Source organism: Lacerta agilis, chromosome 1 (assembly GCF_009819535.1).
Source record: "Lacerta agilis isolate rLacAgi1 chromosome 1, rLacAgi1.pri, whole genome shotgun sequence".
Classification (NCBI taxonomy): Eukaryota; Metazoa; Chordata; class Lepidosauria; order Squamata; family Lacertidae; genus Lacerta; species Lacerta agilis.
The window spans coordinates 130,542,968-130,564,355 of NC_046312.1; the positions used below are offsets into that span (position 1 = coordinate 130,542,968).

Consider the following 21,388-nt stretch of genomic DNA (forward strand, 5'->3'; position numbering starts at 1 on the left):
AGGAGGAACAAGCAGCCCAAAGCAGCCCTTTGGGCTGCTCCTTCCTCTTCCTCCTTTGCTGCTGTGGAGCTCACCCCGTCGCAGGGTTTCGAACCGCCATTCTTCTGATCAGCAAGCCCTAGGGCTCTGTGGTTTAACTCACAGCGCAATGTTCCCTTGTGTTATACAGAGAAGGCTGGGATCCTGTCCTGTTTAAGCAGGAGCCAGGGAAAATGAGCACCTGTGGGGTTTTAATACTTCCTTAACTGATAGGCTTTCTGCCTTCTGGGGTCTAAAGTTTGCATTTATGTGAGCAGTTCAGGAATGGAACAAGCTGCCTGGGGAGAGTAAAGAACCGCCGTTCTTGTACACTTCTTAAGGAATGGTTGACTTGAGTATAAGCCGAGGGCAGCTTTTAAAGCACAAAAAGTGTGCTGAAAAACTAGGCTTATACTCAAGTATATATGGTACCTTTCTTTGCTCCTTATCTTCATGCTGCCTCCAACCTGTCCTCTTCTGCCTTCTGTTCAATTGTATGCAGGAATCTACCAGTGAGCCAAGCAATCTTTGTTTTCCCCCCTTTGAAACTATTTCAAACTTGCAATTGTGTAAAAAGTTTTCCATTCATTTAGGAATTGTTGTGCAATACCTACAGGGCACTGAGTTTAAAAGAGACGCGGCTAGAGCACAAGGTGTCTGGCAACGTTCCTGATGTGAAGAGTGGGGTCCCTCATTTTAATTCTGCATGCATTCAGACTAGTTTTGCAGGGGTTTGCCCCCCATCCTGGCCTTGCATGCAGCTTGCACTACACTGTAGGAGATATTGACATTTATTTTGTTTCTTCCTTTCCATTTCCTTTGTCACTTTTATTTTGCACCTTGCTGTATTTTGAACCTCCCAAATCTACCAATACTGTTCTGACTCTGTTTTTTAATTGTAGGCATCTCTGTATGATGAGAACTTTAACAGTGGGAATCGTCGGTATAGTGCCTCTAGTTCACGTCCTGTAAGATGGTTTCCACATTTTTGCGCTGGCCTCGTTTCTGTTTTGTACTAAAACATGTTCTAATGTAGAAGCTTGTGTAGCACTGGTTGCCTGCAATGTTTTCTAAAAAGACCACTTTCTGTAACTACCTGAAATAATGGGTGCTTCCTGTTTAGATCTAAATGCTGTTCCTTGTGTGTCAAATGGTGCTCCTAAGATGCAATGAGCCCTTTCAGATATAACAGGCCTGGTTTACTAAACCATGGTTCAGTAAGCTGAGAATGAGTGTGTGACCTGCATGCTTCTCTCTTACCCCTTACCTTTCTTCCACACTTTGATAAGCATTAACAAATATCATTGCAGCATACAACAGTAAAATTAAGACAGATAAACAGTTTTCCAAAATACATTTGATACTTCCCAAGTCTTTGTCTTTTAAAACCACGGTTCCCTTTTTTGTTGTTGTTCATAACAGGGAACTCTGGTTTAAACAAAACAGGGCTAAAATGTTGAAACAGGCACACAAAGAAGATGGGTAGAGGGAGGAGGACTTGGTGCTAATTTCTGTCAAGGATCCTTTCATCTAAAGCAGTGGTTCTCAAACTTTTTTCTCTGGGCCACACTTTCAGAATAAAAAATTGCTTGTGCCACACCATTTTTTATTATTATTAATAGGAAACACATTGGAAAACAAACAGAAACAACTCCTAGTGGTTCTTGATTAATAACCTAGAACACAACAACTTTATAATATGATTATGGGACATCCAGAAAGCATAAAACAGGGCAGCTACCGTATTGGCCCAAATATAAGCCACACTTCTTTTCCAAATTCCAACCGTGAGAAGTTAAAGTGCAGCTTAAATTCGCAACCTTACCAAAATGCGCTTTTACACACCAACCATTTCAGTTTTAATGACAGGGTGGGTGCAGGGGGTACGATGGCTTCTCCTCTCAATCTTCCTTCCATGCCCCCATAGGTTCTTTTTGGATACGAGTTCCCAAAACCATGGATCCCTTCCTCCCTCTGTCTTCCTTATGGGTGGAGCAGGAGCCCGAAAGCCCGGCCAGGAATTCAAGAGGGAGGCTCCCAGCTTTTGAAAGTGGAATCACGGCTCTGCTCCCGCCCTTTGCCCCATCTCTTTCCATGGAGCTGCACGGAGGTGCAGAGGTGCGCCCTTCCTTCCCCTCCCTGCCGTCGATAACCTGTCCCCTTCGCGAGGCGGGATGAGCCCAGATCCCAGCCATTCTCCTTGCCTATGAGAGAATTTGCCTTTGCCGGGCCATACACGAGGAGAGGTGCACTCTCTCCCTTTTCCCTTGGAACACGTTTCTCATTTTTCTCAATGGGGCTTGCCAATCGCCCCATTGAGCCTCGGTTGTCGAATGTTTCAGAAGCCAAATGGGCTTCCAGAATGGAATTAAGATTGACAACTGCGGTCCCACTGTATTGATTTTTTATTTGCATTTACGGTGCTATGAACAGGTGTTTAACCCACTTGCGGGTCCTCTCTAGTACCCATAGGATTTTCTTCTACATTTGCCATTTACAGGTGTGAGTACCTGCGGAATTTTAAGGGAGTGGCTTATATTCGGCTATTGTGCTTTTTCTCCCCCCCCCCTTGAATTTTAAAGGTGTGGCTTATTTGCAGGGGCCGCTTATATTCAGGCCAATACGGTACATAAGAACACAAATCATTCCCAAAATATATTGATAGTCCTTAAATCAGTGGGATTACCTAGGGGAGTGCTAAGAGGCAAGTGGGTGGCAGGGAAGCACTGGAGGTGCAAATGAGTATCAGATTTTGAAAAGCTGGCATCAGATCACATTCAGCGGTTTTGTAGAATTAATCAAACTAAATTATTTTAATTGGATTTTGATGGGTTGCCATATTTTGAAGAGCAGAAAAGAGGACACATTTGATTACTTCTACTTTTAACTGGATCGCTATGACAACTCTACCCATGAAAAAGAGGATGTTCCCTGGAAAAAGAGGACATATTGCTCTTTAAAATATGGCAACCATAATTGAAGTGTGCAATTAATTGCTACTGTTTTGTCATAACTTTCCTTGTGGATTGTGCAAACCACTATTCTGAATAATACTTTTTATACGGTGGGATAGAGGGCACTGGGGATGAGTTTATGGAACCAAGGGAGCAGTGCCCAAAACCATTTGGGCACAAGTGCTCCAAACTATGGTTTGCAGCAAGGCTATTAAACCTGTTTGTTTATACGGAGGGCTGTTGACCCACAGGAAAAGCAAGTCAGAGTGGTATCAGTCGGCAATGTTCAACAGTGTTCAGTTCCCCTTGGTATTCAGTGAGAAGACTGACGCAGCTTGCAGGTTGTATGAAAGTCGGCTGAACTGCTTTAGACACTCCTTGCTCCCCTCATATGTGGGGCTTTAATCACGGCTTCCTGTTTTCCTCCATCTAGAGTGAACGAAGTTATGTTGCTGTTGTGCCTAAACTAGAAACTGTGGCTTGAGCAAGTGCTCCAAACTAGAATCGCAAGCCAGGATCAAATTGTAGTTGGCAATATTGGTTTGAGGGACTTGCTTAAAGCGCAGCTCGCCAGCGTGGATATAACAAACTTTGGTTTAAATGGAAGTAGGAATAGTTAATTTAAGTGTTTGAGTACGGTTGGAGAATCACATGAATACAGGCAATGTGAACTATTTTATTTAAATCTGAATTGCAATTTATCATCTTTAAATAAAGGCAATGATATTTTAAATGTAGATGAAGGCCAGAGGAGGGATTCACCTAACAAGCCCAGTCAGTGGAAACCCTGCACAAGGAATTCCATGTGTGCAACCGGGCATTCTGCCTTTCTCCTCCCCCTGTACACCCATTGAAATTGGCTCTCTGTGGGGTCAGGAGAACAGTGGGAGAAGGAGGGGGATCATTCCATAGGCAAAATGCGAAACCTTGAATCACACCCCAGATTAGAGCCCCTTCCTCCTCCTATATTTCCCTTCTATGCAGTGTCTCTGGAAGGACAAATCATTTTTGTATTGTAATGCTTAAATGACCAGATTTTTTTGCAGTACTACACTTGGTGAAATGTTAAATCCTATTTTTCTCACGCTTTCTACTAATGATTAGCAGAAGATGTGGATTTTCCATTGCTAATTTTCACTTACCAGTTTGGTTTGTTTGGTTTTTTTTTTAAATACTAATTACTGTTGAAATTATCTCTCTCGTGCTCTGAGTTAATTTTCTCATGGTATGCATAATTGTGGGATATTGTTCAATGAATGTCAGTATGGTCAACCAGCTTCTAGCTGAGCAATATCGGACTTGCACCAATCGATGCTTAGGCAGTTTCTGATTATCATTGGATCATATTAAATGCTTCCTAAAGATGAGCAAGATTCTGGATTGGTTTCATAAGTATGTCTTCTGTGTGTGAATCTCATTCTTTGAGATGAAATTCATAGTGGATATCGGAAGGTGAGGGATATTTCACATTAAATGTCCTCTTAAATTGCACAAGGTACATAGGGAATTTAATGTGTGTGCAGTGCATTAATGTTTTTGGTAACTGATCTTATGGCAAGTGATAATATGATCCCACAAAGGACCCCACTTCTAAAGTATCATGTTTTTATAGGAATATTATTTTAAAACTCCCATTTTTTCAATATAGTTTAATCAGCCATTAGAATAAATGCATGAACAAGCATGAACTTTAAGTGAATCTGCAAAGACCCTCATTCTTATTCTCCAGCTCATAAATTATAATTTTTTGGGGGGTAGATTTACACAGTTCTGTTCTGCTGCCCACATTGTGGATACCACTTCCGTTGCACTGGTATTCATTATTGTGAATTCAGCCTACCCTACCTCACAGAATTGCTGAGAGGCTAAAGCAGGAGAACATGTATATTTTCCTGAGTTCTTGCAAGCAAGGGCAGGATAAAAATGTTAACAAATAAATATACCCCAGGTAACATTTCATTGACAATGTTAGCTCAGATTCTGACTCCCCAGATGCCGGTTAGTAAATTATTTTTGAAAGTAGTTTCAGGATCAGTTTGTAATAAGGTATGGGGAGGGAGACTGTTTAGGTTGAGAAATCCCACTGTGCACATAGAAAGCCTTGAGTTTGTGTGAAATAACTCTTGAATTTTGGAGCTAGTGGCAAAAGTGTTCATAAATTTCACACCCTAATTTGTATCATCATTGTCTACCTGAGAGGTATCAAGAACATAATTTGGTTATTTGGAGCAGGTTTAATATGACCACACAATCTTAAAGGTAGTTTCTGAAGTTCATGCTTCTCTAGGTAAAATATGCAAAATGTTCCAACGATTATTGGACTAGGCTGGAATCTAATCTTAATTCTGGTGTGAGTACACCAGCTGGCACATATCTACAAACTTAGTATTTACCTGCCACTAGACTACACGGCCAATGACTCCTAGATTTTGGCTGGTAGTATGTAGTTCTTCAGAAATATTTTGCTCCAATTTTTTTAAATGAATCTATTTTAGGTTTGTTTGTTAACTTCCAGCATGGGGACATCTACTCTGCCTTTCTGTAGCCATATGCTATCCTGCTCTTAACTTACGAGAAATGCTATCAAATCTGTCTGATTTCTACTATGCTAATGCTTCTTTTTTTCTCATCTCTGTTTGATGCCATCTTTTGGGGTATTTGTGGGCAGCCTTCGGAGTACAGTTGCCACCTCGGCTCAGGATCTCGAGCTTCTTCTAGAGCTAGTTCTGCTCGTGCCAGTCCTGTGGTGAGCATGCTTTTCTGCTTCCCTTTTACCTGGTTGAATTGCTTTATTTCCGTTTCCCAAGGCTATTTCTACTGAAGCAAGAACACTGCAATATATGGGTGATTAATGAGCTCTGATTCATTTACTGTTGAAAAACGACTGGTCATCTTTTGAACTAGTCGAATAACCACAAGGTCATTTGTAGCTACTGTAACTGGGGCTCTTATTTCTAATTTCTTCTCCAAATGTTATTGGATGTTATGGAAATTCTGCTAAGAATGGTGATCTACCTAGCAGTTGCTTGCTGCCCTGTGCTTGTAACTCAGCTTGAAGATGTTTCCTTGATGGTTTTCTGGTTATAAGTACCGGTAGCTGCTTTTCACTTTAAGCAAAAGAACACCAATGTAGGGAAGGACTGGTTTTCAGGTTGCTTAAGACAATGGAGCCACAGTTATGCTTTTGTATATTTTAAAAACGTATACCCCATTTCCCACTACCTGGGTTCCTCCTCTTTCCCCCTTTTTTTCTCCCCAACCTAATACTGCTTGCAACACTAATATCTCACAACAAATGAAACTGGTCTTTAGAAAACACAGCTGAAAAGGACCTAGGTTTATCATTGCTTAAACTTAATTAGGGCTGCACAAAAATTGCAGCCCTATCTTGTAGGCTTCCGTTGTCTCAGAACATATTTTCCATATTCTAATATTATCAACCACAAACAAATTCATGACAAAATAAAATAAAAAATTCCTTCCAGTAGCACCTTAGAGACCAACTAAGTTTGTTCTTGGTATGAGCACACCAAGAACAAACTTAGTTGGTTCTAAGATGCTACTGGAAGGAATTTTTTTATTTTATTTTGTTTTGACTATGGCAGACCAACACGGCTACCTACCTGTAAACAAATTCATGATTAAAGATACGGTAATGAGCCTTACCAGTTTTGTGTTTTATGATGATTTTCAGTAATTTTATGGTTTGTGTGTTTGCTTTCCTTTTTTGTACTCTGGTGAAGCAGATACAGGTAGGTAGCCATGTTGGTCTGCCATAGTAAAAATAAAATAAAAAAATTCCTTCCAGTAGCACCTTAGAGACCAACTAAGTTTGTTCTTGGTATGAGCTTTCGTGTGCATGCACACTTCTTCAGATACCTGAAGCATACCTGGTGAAGCAGAGTTCAGAAATTTCTATACAGTACTAAACCAACCCACCATTACTTGACGTGTTAGAGGTAAAACAACAAAAAATGTCCTTTGCTACTCACGAGCCACAAAAGGCTTCCTGTGTGTGCCAGTGCTGAGTCTTGCCTGGTACATAAAGTCCATCAGACACTTTAGGCAAAGCATAGACTGTCATTTGGTACAGTTTCATTTGAAACTATTCTGAGTGTCTTACACTTCACAGTCCAAGCTTACATATCATAAAACAATGAAAGTTAAAATATACCTAGACAATTGAAATAGTAACAGTGTAGTCGTAAAGGCTTTTTAAAATCACAACTACATATTTGTTATAAATTGAATATAATGGTGTCTTTATTTTTTGTGTCTGTAATGATGCTGGAATTTGTCTTGAAAACATTTTGCAATTTGCATTTAATGTTTTCTGAAAGATCCTGAAATACTGGAATAGTAAAGATGGCCTCAGAGCTGTCTCTTGAATCAAGCAGATCCAGATGTTTTAAAAACGAAGCTGCTCCTCCATCCTGGCCTTATATATAACATTCAGTCAGTGTAGTCACTGTTTTGGCAGTAAAAGTGATTAATACCCAGTGGCACTCTATACTAGGGCTGGGCAGTATCTGGTTTTCAGCATTGTGATGTATCACCAGCTAAACATGGCGATATACCGATTTATCACAGTTCCTGAAATCAGAACTATGAAGAGGCAAAGCTACCTAGACGGAGGGACGTGGGGAGGAGCATGAAAGGCTGATGCTCTTCCCAGAATGGTACTGCCACTATGGTGAAAACCGTATCTCTTCATTTATACCCACCGTAAACTGTTTAGGGAAACAAGGGCCTTTGAAATAATAAATAAATAAAAGTTAAAATTTCAAAAAAAAATAAAAATTTAAAACCCTCTATTTTTCTCCCAAGAAGCTCAAGCTGATATACATGGTCCTTTTCCCCAATTTTATCATCACAACGCTGTAAGGAAGGTGAAGCTGAGAGGAGTTTGAAGTGATTCCCCCTCACAGCAACCTTCAGATGTAGGTTAGGCTGAGAGTGTGTGATTGTCCCATGGTCGCCCACTTGAGCCCAGGTCTCTTCTGATCTCTGCTGTTATTTCCCCATTGCATTGCACTCTAAATAATAATAATGATGATGAAAAAACAAAATAAAAAATAAAAAAATCCTTCCAGTAGCACCTTAGAGACCAACTAAGTTTGTTCTTGGTATGAGCTTTCGTGTGCATCCACACTTGAAAACTCATACCAAGAACTTAGTTGGTCTCTAAGGTGCTACTGGAAAGATTTTTTTTTATTTTTTATTTTGTTTTGACTATGGCAGACCAACACGGCTACCTACCTGTAACTGGAATAATAATGATGATGATAATTATAAAAGCTTAAGCGGCCCAGATTCTCCTTGCATAGTTCTGCAAGTAGTTCATGTTTGTTCTTTGAAGTTTATGATATCCCTGCTATTCTTACTATCTACCGTAATTGTACTCTTAAAGGTTAATATTAAAAGATCACCTTGCAGTGTAGCAAAGTGGATCATATTCTTCACTACAATGAAATCTAATTTAAAATGAACATTTTGTTTTATTTGTTACATTTATATCTCCAAGGAGCTCAAGGTGTGCTCCCCCATTTTATCCTAACAACCCTGTGTAGGCTGAGCGAGAGACAGTGACTGGCCTGTGCTCAGCAGGGAAGCTCCATGCCTGGGGGGGCGGTGTTGATTCCTAGACCTAGTCCAGCACTCTAATCACCATACTGGCTTTTACTCATAAATAACTTCCATTGAGCTCAGTGAGACTTCTTTCAAAGTAACGGAATAGGATAGCAGCCTGATTGGACTTAAATGTACCATATAGTTCTACTGTTGAGCTGAATTAAATTACAAAGAGCTCCATCTGCTGGAAACTGCTGTGTAAAACAGGTTCTCAAAAGTAGTACAATACTTAGGTTTTGGGTGGCTCTGGAAAGAAAGAAAGAAAGAAAGAAAGAAAGAAAGAAAGAAAGAAAGAAAGAATAGGAAGCCCGAGGACAACACATGAGGCAAAGGCAAGGAGGAGCAGAGATTGCCTTTTGTCTTCTTGCAATGCTAAAAATTACACCAAAAATTATTTGGCTGGGAAAAGCATTGACAGCATAGCAATGACAGAACAAGAAGACAGAAGCCTTTTCCCCAGCACTCAGTTTACTCCACTTCAGTTTTATATGTTCAAGAAAATAACATTTCTGAAAGAAAATTTCATTTCCACATCAATTTATTTTTTAAGAGTTGTATTCAGCTAAGTTCTCCTCAGAGTAGACTCGCTGAAATTAATGAGGCTAAGTTAGCCATGTCCATTAACTTCAGCAGGTGTGCTCTGAATAGGACTAGCAGCAAATACCACCCTAAATTTGCATGCTAAAACTCTCAGGTCAGTTCATGTACGTTGGTGGTGATAATAGGCTGGATGCAGGCATGCTTTGAAAAGACTAAAGGGTATCAGTGGGACTTGTTAGTCATGATAGCTAACTTAAATCCTGTTATTTCAATTAGTCTAATCCAAGTAGCTTTGAATATGCTTTTATGAAAGACGACAGATACTCAAGTGTCTGAGTCACAAGCTGCCCAGGAGTTTAAAGGTTATCACCAACACTTTGAAGTGTGGTCAGAAATCGAGATTCAGCCAGTGCTGCTGTTTGAGAACTGGAGCTATGTGCTTTATTCAGCTGGTCCCAATTAGCAACTAGCACCTCTACTGTCAAGTACAGTACAGCTTCCAATGACTCATCAGAGTGAGCCCCAGGTACAGGGGTGCCACCTTGAATAAAATATTGAGGGGGTCCAGGTATGCCCTGCCCCCCATAATCAATCACATGATGTGGTTCACTAATACCATTTGAATGGCAATGCCCATCAACTTTGTGGGGATCCAGCCCCCTCAAATATTTCATTGGGGGTGGCAAAGACCCCTCAGCCCCTAGGAGTTGGCTCCTATGCCCAGGTATAACTCATTGTGTTAGTCCCATCTAAACAGCAAACAAAACAGCAACTAAAAATAGCTGAACATCACAATTACAGTAAAAGTCGTATTACGTGATTAGCAAATCAATACAACATTTAGACTCTGTAAAACAAAATTAACAAAATAGCAACTAAAGAAAGTAAGATAAGTACTGTTAAGTTCACAACACACACCCATGACTCAAAATCTTTTGATCAGTTCATTAAAATACACATAAACAAACTCACAATGCCTGTTGTTAAGCCAGCTCAACCAGGTGCTGAGCCAGCTGGGGTCCTCAGGCCATGGTGGTGTCATGGACTGGCTGGATACAGAGGCGTGGGGGGGGGGCATCAGCTAGGGAACCCCCAAGGGAAGAAGGCTAAGAGCCAGGGGAGTGGTGGTGGGCAATGAGGAGTGGTCAAAGGGAAAAGAAGGAGCAGACTGAGAGGAGGATGTGTCAGAAGCAAAAGAGGTAGCAGGGTTTCATGAACAGGAAGAGCTGTGGCAGAGAGCAGTCCAGCATCAGAGGCAGAATCAGAGGCTGGAGGCAGAGTTCAGGTGGGCTGCTGAAGAATGCAAGCAGTCTTCCCCTCCTACTGTGACCAGCTCCTCTCCGCCCTGGCCTCGTAGACCCCGGAGGGGAGGGGCAGGGACCTTCAGTCTTTGCAGCTGCCTCGTTGGAGCAAGACCTATCGGGAATTGCTGCTGGGATCACTAGGCCTGTGCTGTTTTGGTTTCTTTGAATAAAGGACTAACTTCACTGACACCCATGTTTTTTGTTGCTGACCTATGCCTGACCCAACTCCGGCTCCTGACAGGTGGAGGCGATGGAGCTCTTGGGCCTACCACCAGTGATAAAGTGAATGTTTACTCCAGGTAGTCTTCCAAGGCACAATTGATAAGGAGCCTGCCCACATCACTCTCAATAGTCAGGCGGTCCATTCCCACGTGAGGAATTTGGAGGCGAACCTGTCCCTCTGGAGTAGCGAGTTGCAGCCGCCCTCTGTGTTGAGGCTGACCAGGAGGTCCAGCAGTGCCTCCATGCTCAGGATATTCTTGCCGCACTGCGGTCTGTCCACCACCAGCTGCTCCAGCTTCTTCAGTCGACATGGGGGCGGCAGCTGTGGCAGCTGCTTCCACATTGTTTGCAGAAGGAACAATGACTTGCTTAGGAATTCCTTCAGTTACGTCCACAAACCTGCTACACACATATTGGTTGGATTTGGTGGGATTGCAATGCCACACGGGATATTCCCCAGCTGGTGGTTGCAGGCTCTTTCATGTATTTCACCTCCAGCTTCATGTGTGTCTCCCCAGAGTGAGACGCACACTATCAGTTTCTCTCCCTTCAAAGTCACAACTCAGTCTTGGATTCGGATGTCTGGGGTGGGTGGGTGTGGAGGGAAACTGGCACTTTCATGAAAGCTAAAGGAGAACATTGTGGTGTAAACACAGTCTTTTCTGTTCACATGTTAAGCTTTCAGTACTTTCATCACTTAAAGCGTTTGAGCACTATTCAAGTGCCTGACAGATGCAACAGGGCCTGTTTAAAACCAAATCAAACTTTTAAAAGAGGATAAATTTTAAGGCATAGCTTTTAGTAAACCAAACCAAACAAAAATTCCATGCTTAGCTGCTTCGGAGTAAATAAACCACCTTTACTCCAAGGTTGTATACAGCCAGTGGTGTCATGCTGAAAAGGTTTAAGGACACTCACATGATGGGAAAATGGGTCCTTAAGGTCTGGCCTTGTGGTTCAAGTATGGTTTCTTTCTTCTCTTTCCTGTAGGTTGAAGAAAGGCCTGAAAAAGACTTTGAGAAGGTAAGAGTGAACGGGTAGCATGGTTGTGTGTGGGAGGAAAGGTACCTGTGCACAATATTAAATGGCAGGCATAGATTGAGAAATGTCTCCTAATCATGAAGAACAGAAGAACAAAATCACTGGATTTTGGAGTTTCTATTGAAAATGTTTTGATGGTTTTCAGCTCTTATTAAATTTTCTGCCATTGACTCTTTTTTGACTTCATGTATGTGCAATGATATATTCATAGTTATTCTTGCTATATTAAGAAATCCAAGTGTTATTATATTTCAGGATATGTACCCACTTTTTGCTGTAAGAATAAGTTTAATCGTATAGTTTGGAGTTTGTGCTTTCAGAGTGAATCTCATTACATATACAGGTACTTGTTGCTTAGAGGGGTAGGTGTGATACATGGCCAAGAATAAAGAAGGAAAACATGTATGTGTTTGAAGTCGAACAGAATGGCAAACCAGGAACAGCTTGATTCTGATTTGTAGGAAATGTGTAAGCCACAGATTCTCAGTTAGGACATCCTAGGAAACAGTGATTCCAAAAACCAGGAAGTTTTCTCTCAAGCCAGGTGTTTGAAGGGAGGAAAGGGGAGTGTTGCACCTCATTGCTCCCCCCCCCCCCGTTCTGATGAACCATGGTTTGCTGAAATGACAGTGTTACTTCTAAACCAGGTCACAGGTGCAATTTAAATGAACTTATCATAGCTTTTCTGTTTGCCTTTATAAACATGAAGAGCAGTTTTGTGATTAGTAAAATATTACTGAGCAGAAGGCAATCAGCAACTACAGTTCTTGCCAAAATGGTTATGTTCAGCTTCCTCTGTCAAAGGCACTATTCACCTGAATACCAGTTGCTGGGAATCATAGAATTGTAGATTTGGAAAGGGGCCCCAAAGCATCCATGGCAGATGACCACCCAACCTCTGCTTAAAAACCTGCAATGAAGGAGAGTTCACCATGTTCCAAGGAAGTCTGTTCCACTGTCTAACAGCTCTTAACGTCAGAAAGTTCTTCCTGATATTTAGTTGGAATCTGTTTTCTTGTAACTTGAGCCATTGGTTCAGGTCCTCCCCTCCAGAGCAGGAGAAAAGAAGCTTGCTCCATCCTCCATGGGACAGCCCTTTGGAATCATGACTGGGTAGAAGGTTGCTATGTTCATGTCCTGCTGTGGGGCTTCCTAGAGGCATCTGGTCGCCCACTGTGAGAACAGGATACTCAACTAGATGGGCCGCTGGCCTGATCCAGAAGGCTCTTCTTCTGTTCTTAACAAATTACAATTTAGTTGACTTTTTCCGTAATGAAAGGTGGGAAACATTAAAGAATATCCTGAAATTAAGCAACAGGTTGTTTTTTTTTTAAAAAAATGTATAACTAAGATACACTCTTAACAGGGTGGAAAGGGTGGAATGGCTGCTGAGCGATACTGATGACTTTGTAACCTGTAAAGTAGCATTATACGGGTTGGCAGCTAAGAAGATCAGGAGAAAAGAGCTAGATAAAATAGTGGTCAACCACAAAGGGGATTTGGACATTTAAGCTGGCATATTTTACCTGAGATTTCCCTGCTATTCTAGTTTATGCAACAAATAATCTCCAGGAGACTTGACCGTGATTTATTGCACTGGTAGTGCTAAATGTTTTATTTTTAAAATGTTTTTATGGTTATTGCTGTTTTTCCTTTTGTTCCCCCTGTGAACGATGCCATGGCCTTTGGCTAGCACAATAAAGTTTATGAATGAATGAACTAAGACAATATTTCCCATCTTCTCCCTTTCATACTCCTCACTTTTTTGATGGGATATTGGGTAATGAAAAAGACTCTAAATACAAATCATAGCCTGTGTGTTCTGAAATTAAAGTTGGAAACTGAAGCAGTTTGGATTATTTTTAATGTGCCATTGAGTCTGTCTACCTTTTTGAACCAGGAGCACAACTAGTTCAAATTGTAAGAAAGGGATTTGAATATTAGGAGGAACACCCTGACAGTATGAGCTGTTTGACAGTGGAACAGACTGCCTTAGAAGTGGTGGGTTCTCCTTTGTGAGCAGAGCTTGAATAGTTACCTCTCAGGGGTGATAGTGGAGGTCAGGGGGTTGGACTGAATCACCTTTTGAGACACTTTCCAAATCTTAGATTCTATGATAAAGACTTACATTGCTTTTATTGTAAACTACTCCTTGATTATATTCCAGGGGGTTCGTACTGTGTCAGGCTTGTCAGCAGCTACGCTGGCCTCTCTAGGCGGAACTTCTTCCCGGCGAGGCAGTGAAGATACCTCCTTCTCGTTTGATACTGAAGCATCTATTAGAGAAATTAAGGTAAGCTGCTTGTTAGTTAGAGATGAAAGCTGGTAAAGCGACTTGCTTCTGTCCCTCATGTCTGTACCGTGCAAAAGTAATTGGTATAGGGATAATATATTTCATCACAATGAATGACTTGTAAAAAGAATGACTAGGAAATTCTATTTTTGTAATGTCATTGATTGCCCAGTGGTTTTCAGTCATTACTCAGTGGTTTTTTTTGACACCATGCTTTGCGATTTTCTTCAGGATATCAATGAGTTAAAGGACCAGATTCAGGATGTAGAAGGAAAATACATGCAGGGACTGAAGGAAATGAAGGTACAAGTTTATGTTGGAGTGAGCTTGTGGGATTAATCTTGGATAAATATCCAGAGAGGGAACAAGAATGGAGTGTAATTTAACAAGCATGTTTTCTTTCAGAGTTGTGAAATTGCATCCTGAACTTAGGAAGTTCTAGTTCTAATTATTCAGCTCATAACAGTGTGGATACTTAAAGCACATTAACAAACTGAGCAAACAGCACACTCACTTAAAATAGCTTTTGCATGCTTTGTATTACTACTTCAAGAGTATACATCTTCACATAGAATCATGCATTTCTGAAAAGTTGTACAGTTTGAAGTTGGCCAGTTTCAGTGAAATGGGGGTCAATATGAACCAGGGAATCATTTTAAAATCAGACCCCAGCATGTATGCTGATTTTGAAATTCTGTGCCACAGAATTTCAAGGGAGGGTTTGTTTGTTTTTTTAAAAAAAATAGTTTTAATTAAATATTTTCTTGGGTTAAAAAAGTACGAGCATTGTAGCATTGTCTCGGTTTTCAGGTTCTGGCGTCTTTTCTACAGGACAGTTACATTCCATGTGAGCCATTAATGTTGTGTGCAGTTTAAGGTTGGGGGAGAAGATAGTGGGGGAGGGGTGGGTAGTAAACTTACATTCTTTTACATTCTTAGTAAGGCTGGTTCTTTTAAGGTTCAGCATATTCTTTCTGTGGCTCATGCATTCTTTATGGAAGGCTGTTCAACTTTCCACTTTTATTTTCCCCACAGTCATTAAAGTAAAGGACACCATAAAAATTTGCAACAAGACCCAGAAATCTGAATAATGATACAGTGTAGTGGCTAAGGCAGAGCTTTCCAAACTTTCCATGTTGGTGACATGCTTTTTAGACGTGCATCATTTCACGACACAGTAATTCAGGTTTACTAGCAAGCCGGAGGCACTCTCCAGCAGCAGAGAGTACCTGCAAGTTGTTTGGGATGTGCAACGTGCGTGTGCCCAGGCCCTACCGCCGCGACACCAGCCCTGAGCAGCACTGCTGTTGCACTCTCCTCGCACCAGCATCCCATCCCTTACAAGGCCGCTCGGGGAGGACAGTGTGGGGACCCAATAGCCATGCACCCCGATCGAAGGACACTTGGTTGCTGCGTCCCCACAACATCCTCCCCAAGCAGTCTTGCAAGGCTCAGATCGGGGAGGGTGGCGCCAGAAGGGCGTAACCATGTGCCACTCAATTGCAGGCTGGCATTGCACAGCTGCCACACCCCCATACCGCTGCCCCTTGCAACTTGGATTGCAGCCTCAGGGCCTGCTTTTGTGCTGGAAGGATAAATCAGAGGGTGGTGTGTTTTGTTTGGTTTTACTTGCTGCAAACCTAGAAATAAGTTGCCCCCCCCCCTCTGGTTAGGCGCTCCAAGGGTTAAACCCAGAGACTGCCCTATTGCCTAGAGAGGCCCAGGGGTCATTGAGAGAGGTTGGGGGGATTTAAATACTACACACACCTTCCTATTCTGTTCTAGCAACCCTGGGGAGAAAGGAAAAAAATGGCTTTGGGAGTTTCCAGTAGTATTGTTAGGGGAGGTTGAGTGAGTAATTAATTGCAAAAAAATGGGAGGATTTGTTGCTGCTTTTCAGAGAGTACAGGAGGGAAATGGACTTTTCCAGCTGTTGTAAGGATTCTCAAGCTTCAAAAAACAAAAAACAAATACCTTCAAAGAACCAATCCCAGTCCCTTTGGTAGCTGATTGATTGCAGCCCATTGGCATACAGCAGGGCTGGCCAACTTCCAAGAGACAGCGATCTACTCACCGAGTTAAAAACTGGCAGTGATCTACCCCCTTTTGGGGGGTTCAGGTCAAAGTTGTTGAGCTTTAGGGAAGAGGAAAGCGACATTGAGCTTTTTTAAAAAGAAGGAAAGTCCTATTTTGGGTGGTTCGGGTCATATTAGGGGTGCAGGGCAAAGATGTTAAGCTTTTTTTAGGGGAGCCAAAGTTTTTTAGCTTCTTTGGGGGGAGTCACTGATCTACCGGTGATCTACCACAGACGTCCAGTGATCTACCGGTAGATCACAATCTACCTGTTGGACATGCCTGGCATACAGCATGACAGTCCAGGAGTGCCTCTTGATTAATGTCAATATTCCAGATTAAGGAGGAACCAACCACAAATCATGCTGGAGACGGAGGCTCGTCCATGGCAGGGACACAGTCCCAGGTCGCACCCGCTCTACCTTTCAAGTTGTCAGACATGGACTTGAGCGGCACAGTGGGATCCAGTGAGCTCCCTAGACTCCACTGGGGAGCATTGCCAGGATTTTTGCCTCATAAATCCTGGCTTTCCCCTGCCTAAACTTCCTCGCTGCCCATGGAGGGCAGTGAGGGGCGTCTGCCATTGACTTGTGCTGCAAGCCAGAAACCGCAACCAGCTAAATCCTCTCCCCTCCATTCTGCCTCCTCCCCAAGGACACCCCCCCAAAAAAACCCTCATCCCACCACTCTCTCCCTTTTTAAAAGTATTTATTAATCTCTGTGCTTTTTTCATTTCTTTAGGACTCTCTAGCTGAACTTGAAGAGAAATATAAGAAGGCTATGGTATCAAATGCTCAGTTAGAGAATGAGAAAACCAATTTCATGTATCAAGTAGACACCTTGCAGGATGCATTGATGGATTTGGAAGAACAGCTTGCAGAATCTCTGAAACGATATGAAGAGAAAAACAAAGTAAGCAGTGATACATTTGAAGTCTTAAGAAGGAGTATTAGGCTATAAACCTAACCCTACTTACCTGGAAGAAAGCCCCATTGACTTCACTAGAACTTACTTAACTGTTGTTGGCCTCCATCTGTCTCAAGAGACAATGGAGTTCACCTCTGGGGGAAGTAAAAGCACTGGAGAATCACAGCACTTGCAGTAACTTGTGGCTGCTGTCTCCCTTGTTGTATTTGCTGCATGGGCAGCATCAAAGTGACCTCTCCAAGGCCCTTACTTCTGAGTCAGCAAACTTAGGATTGTGCTGTTTGCATTGTCCCTATGATGGCTCTATTTTTTCTGAGGCGCCTTTTAAAGGTGCCTTTTTCTGAACAGATACTAAATTAATGATGGGTTTACACGTGGCATCTTGGGACGTGGGTGGCGCTGTGGGTTAAACCACAGAGCCTAGGGCTTGCCAATCAGAAGGTCGGCGGTTCGAATCCCCGCAACGGGGTGAGCTCCTGTTGCTCAGTCCCTGCTCCTGCCAACCTAGCAGTTTGAAAGCATGTCAAACTGCAAGTAGATAAATAGGTACCGCTCCGGCGGGAAGGTAAACGGCATTTCCGTGCGCTGCTCTGGTTTGCCAGAAGCGGCTTAGTCATGCTGGCCACATGACCCGGAAGCTGTACGCCGGCTCCCTCAGCCAGTAAAGCGAGATGAGCGCCGCAACCCCAGAGTCGTCCGTGACTGGACCTAATGGTCAGGGGTCCCTTTACCTTTTACAGATGGCATGTATATTAAATATGTGTCATGCATACTTATCTCTTCCTCTGCCCACCTGCATGCACACAGCTTGGGTGGGGTGGTTTAGCTTCTATGGAGTAAGCAGCTGCACCGTCCTGGTAAGACAAGGAGGACCGTAGGCCTGACTCCAGCTCCTGTCCATACTGCGAGGTGGCCACTAAATATTCTCTGTTAGAAAGTAGCACAAAGAGATACTTTATCTTAAGGAGAAAAGGTCCTGGGATTTCAGGACAGAGCCATAAAATTTGGGTAAACTGGTAGGTTTCTTGGATTTAGTTCATTTAACTTTTTTTCATGGTACTTTTAAAATGCTGTAGCCTTGGGTTTTTCTTCTGATTAACTCTCTTGTCTGCCTTCTGTCTTCTTGTTTGCTCCTGTACTTTAGGAAATCCGACAACTAAAGCAGAAACAGGAGGACTATGTCAGGGAAATGTGTGATCTTCAAGAGACAATAGAATGGAAAGAAAAAAAGATAGGGGTAGGAGTCACAACTTTGACCAGATTGTCAGTGTTGTCTTTTTAGCGAGAGTATTAAACTCCACACAGTGTTATAAAATGCTCCTTTCTGTGAAAAAGACTTGTGTCCTTTATAAACAGAGTAGTAGCTACCAAAGCAATTTTGGAGCTGGGGGTTATGTGTGCACCAAGGATAGAATTTGGACACAACAGAATTCAGAACCCATGACCATTTGAATATTGCGCAAATGGAGCAAATTTATATTAATTTATTTAATTTTCATTCTTACCCGCATAACATAAAATTCAAAGCCTTATATTTCCGTATAAGTTTAGTGATGATGTTTTGGATTGTTGAATGTGGCCAATATACTGTAATGTTTTTCATAACTACTACAGTACATTGCTCTGCTTGCTGATCAGCAATTTTGCCTGCATGATACTGTTAATCAAAGAGAAACCTACCATAAAGTCATTAGCATAAAAAAGAGAAGACCAGGAAACTTGGACAAAACCATAATGTGTGGTGATCAGCTAATGACTTTGAGCAAAGCTTTCCAAACTGTGTGTCGGCTGCAGTGTGCAGGTATGTTGCGCAAATGCTCCCACACTCTTCCCATGGCTGGAAAGGGGTTAGTTTACCCTCCAGTTTGCGAGTAAACCTGAATTACTGTGTCGTGAAATGAGACATGACTAAAAATTGTGTCACCAACATGGAAAGTTTGGAAAGCTCTGACTTAAAGCATTTATGAAACCAACGTTTGTAAGGGGAAACCTCAACTTTACAAAACAAACATGTTTGCATTGGATATCTTACATCCATCTGCAGTAGTGACATTTTAAAGTACAGCTCAGGGTTATTGAAGCATGGCACATTCTTGCAAATAGCAGCTACTGATATCTATAAAAAGAAGTTTCCATAACACCCACAAATACTAAAATAAAATTCCTTTTTCTGCTTGCATGGAAATTTAATAATTCTCTGCATACCTGAAACTTGCTTATTCTTATTGCTAATTTTCCTTACCTTTTTATTTCTACATTTTTCCTCCTTCCTGTTCTCCTCTTGTCATTTCTTTATCTTCTGCTTGTTCTTTGGAAACTCAGGCATTAGAGAGGCAGAAAGAGTTCTTTGATTCCATAAGAAGTGAGCGAGATGATCTTAGAGAGGAGGTGGTTATGCTGAAGGAACAATTGAAGGTATGCAGAAACAACAAAGGAAGTGTAAAAAGATTAAGTAATCATTTCTCTGTGCCGAGAAAATAAATGGAGCGGGCTTTGAAGCAGTGATGAGCTAACTGTTGAAATAAGGGTTGGCTAAGTGTGTGAATCTTTCTTTCTCTGTTTTATATCAGGGCTGTCTTAAGTATATGTGGCACCAGGGTGCAAAGATCTGTCCGGCGCCCCCCCCCCAGGTTGCCCAGAGTGGTTTTTTTTGGGGGGGGGACTCCAAAGTTGTCAACCTTTTTTTAGGGAGCTGGCACCACACTTATCTGCTCAGGAAAAGAAAATAGGAAACATAAGGAGAGCCCAGCGCAACAAACCAGCCCGAGGTGTTGGCATCTGCAACTGAGCAAATCCGGGCGCCTCGTGGTGTAAGCAGCGTGCGCTGGGCAGGCCTCTCCATGGCCCTATGCCAATCCCAGGCACACAGGAGGGTGGAGCTGGCAGGCCGCCTCAGCACCCCACTCACTCACTCACCCCCGAATTCGCGGCGCAGAAGAGCCCGCCACGGCGCTCCAACCAACAGGCAGGCTCTTCCCCGGACTCCAACTCTTGGGCCCCGGACTCTCTGCCTGGCACCCCTGAGAGCCCAATGCCCAGGTGCCCCGCACCCCTGGCGCCTATGGTTAAGATGGCCCTGTTTATACTCTTAATTCAGAGCAGTCCAACTTTTCATATAAAGTGGGCTGCAAGAGTACTTTGACACAGAACCCATGAACCAAACACTGCCTGGTCACATGGGGAGTGAGGCTAAAATTTGGCACACACACACACACACACACACAGCCCTCACACTGCCTTCTGAAAGCCAGCTAAGCAAGGCATGAGGTTCTGGCAGTGCCCTAGAGCCCTCTCAACCCCTTCCCAGAGCTGGGAGAGTGCCAACCAGGCTTTGAGGAGGAGGGAAGGCTCTCAGATCCTGTGAAAGCTCAGCGCCTTGCTTAACCCACTTTTTTTTATTTTTTTTCATACAAATCAAAACATCGGTTAATTAGAATACCATATAGCTTTGTTTATCAAGACATTTCTTATATGTTCCAGATGTTTGTTATACCCTCATACAATGTACACACATGCTTTGTGCCATGTTTGAATTGTGACTTTGTAAGCAAACTTCATATGCATGGTATTGTAATGTCGTTCTAATGTTCGTTTATTTTTCACTCACAGCGACATGGAATAATACCCAACTCAGAAGTAGCTACCAATGGAGAAACCTCTGGTGATATAGATAATGATGGACTACAAAGTTCTTCCAATATTGCTCCAGGGTCAACTCATGCCCCTAAGGTAGCTGGGGATGATACATTAGGTAATTTCCTTTTATCTAGAATTTTGATCACCACCTTTGCTAGAATCTGAACAACTAACTAATCACCAGCATGCTGCTTATAAAATCACTTCTATACATTTTATTTTCTGCTTAATGCCAACGATCACTTCAAGCATATTATATTTCTTTTATTTGTCTTTAACAGGAGATGTTAAAATAATTCCTTTTTAGTCCCCAAGTCCAGGGAAACAAATGCTTTAAAAACATCTAAGCTCTATATGTATGTCTACAGGGTGTGCAGCCACTTTTATTAAGACAGATGTTGAACATGCAATCCTAAGTGTCCTGAGTGACTCTGAAAGTGCTTTGGTTCCCTGCAGTACATGGGGGAAACTTGAAAACTAGAATAGGATTAGGAGCATGTGAAGCATTATAAGAGACTGGGGAAGTCACATAGAGTTACTCTTTTTTGCATTGACTTGTGTATGAGAGAGCAATATATATATATATATATATTTAGTACTGTAGTGATAATTTTTAAAAGATGATATTTATGAGGGGTGTATTTTGGTCCCTAATATTTCTCAGGGTAATAGAACACAATTTTAGGTCAGAAATAATGGATAGCTGTCAGACAAATCAAAAGGTATTTTCCTTTGTAAACCTTCAAACT

General features: G+C 42.1%; 1 protein-coding gene and 1 long non-coding RNA gene across 2 annotated transcripts; both read left to right on the forward strand.

Annotated features, from left to right (window-relative positions):
* Window positions 1–736: 736 nt before the first annotated feature.
* Window positions 737–16,840, forward strand: LOC117059450. The gene is made up of 6 exons (XR_004427908.1): window positions 737–986; window positions 5,641–5,718; window positions 11,660–11,692; window positions 13,878–14,003; window positions 14,235–14,306; window positions 16,818–16,840. It is a non-coding gene; the product is annotated as an uncharacterized LOC117059450 (long non-coding RNA).
* A 16-nt stretch (window positions 16,841–16,856) lies between these two features.
* On the forward strand, window positions 16,857–21,113 carry LOC117049043 (leucine-rich repeat flightless-interacting protein 2-like). The gene is made up of 4 exons (XM_033153676.1): window positions 16,857–16,988; window positions 18,148–18,240; window positions 19,326–19,418; window positions 20,613–21,113. The coding sequence occupies exons 1-4, from the start codon at window positions 16,857–16,859 to the stop codon at window positions 20,802–20,804; spliced, it is 510 nt and encodes a 169-aa protein (XP_033009567.1). The 3' UTR covers window positions 20,805–21,113.
* The last annotated feature ends 275 nt before the right edge of the window (window positions 21,114–21,388 follow it).

Excerpts from the sequence above, each read along its gene's own strand:
- LOC117049043 (XM_033153676.1), top strand. The coding sequence starts at position 16,857 with ATGGTATCAAATGCTCAGTTAGAGAATGAGAAAACCAATTTCATGTAT. Across the intron at positions 16,989-18,147 it reads GATATGAAGAGAAAAACAAA|GAAATCCGACAACTAAAGCA; the intron begins GTAAGCAGTGAT and ends CCTGTACTTTAG. Across the intron at positions 19,419-20,612 it reads TGCTGAAGGAACAATTGAAG|CGACATGGAATAATACCCAA; the intron begins GTATGCAGAAAC and ends TTTCACTCACAG.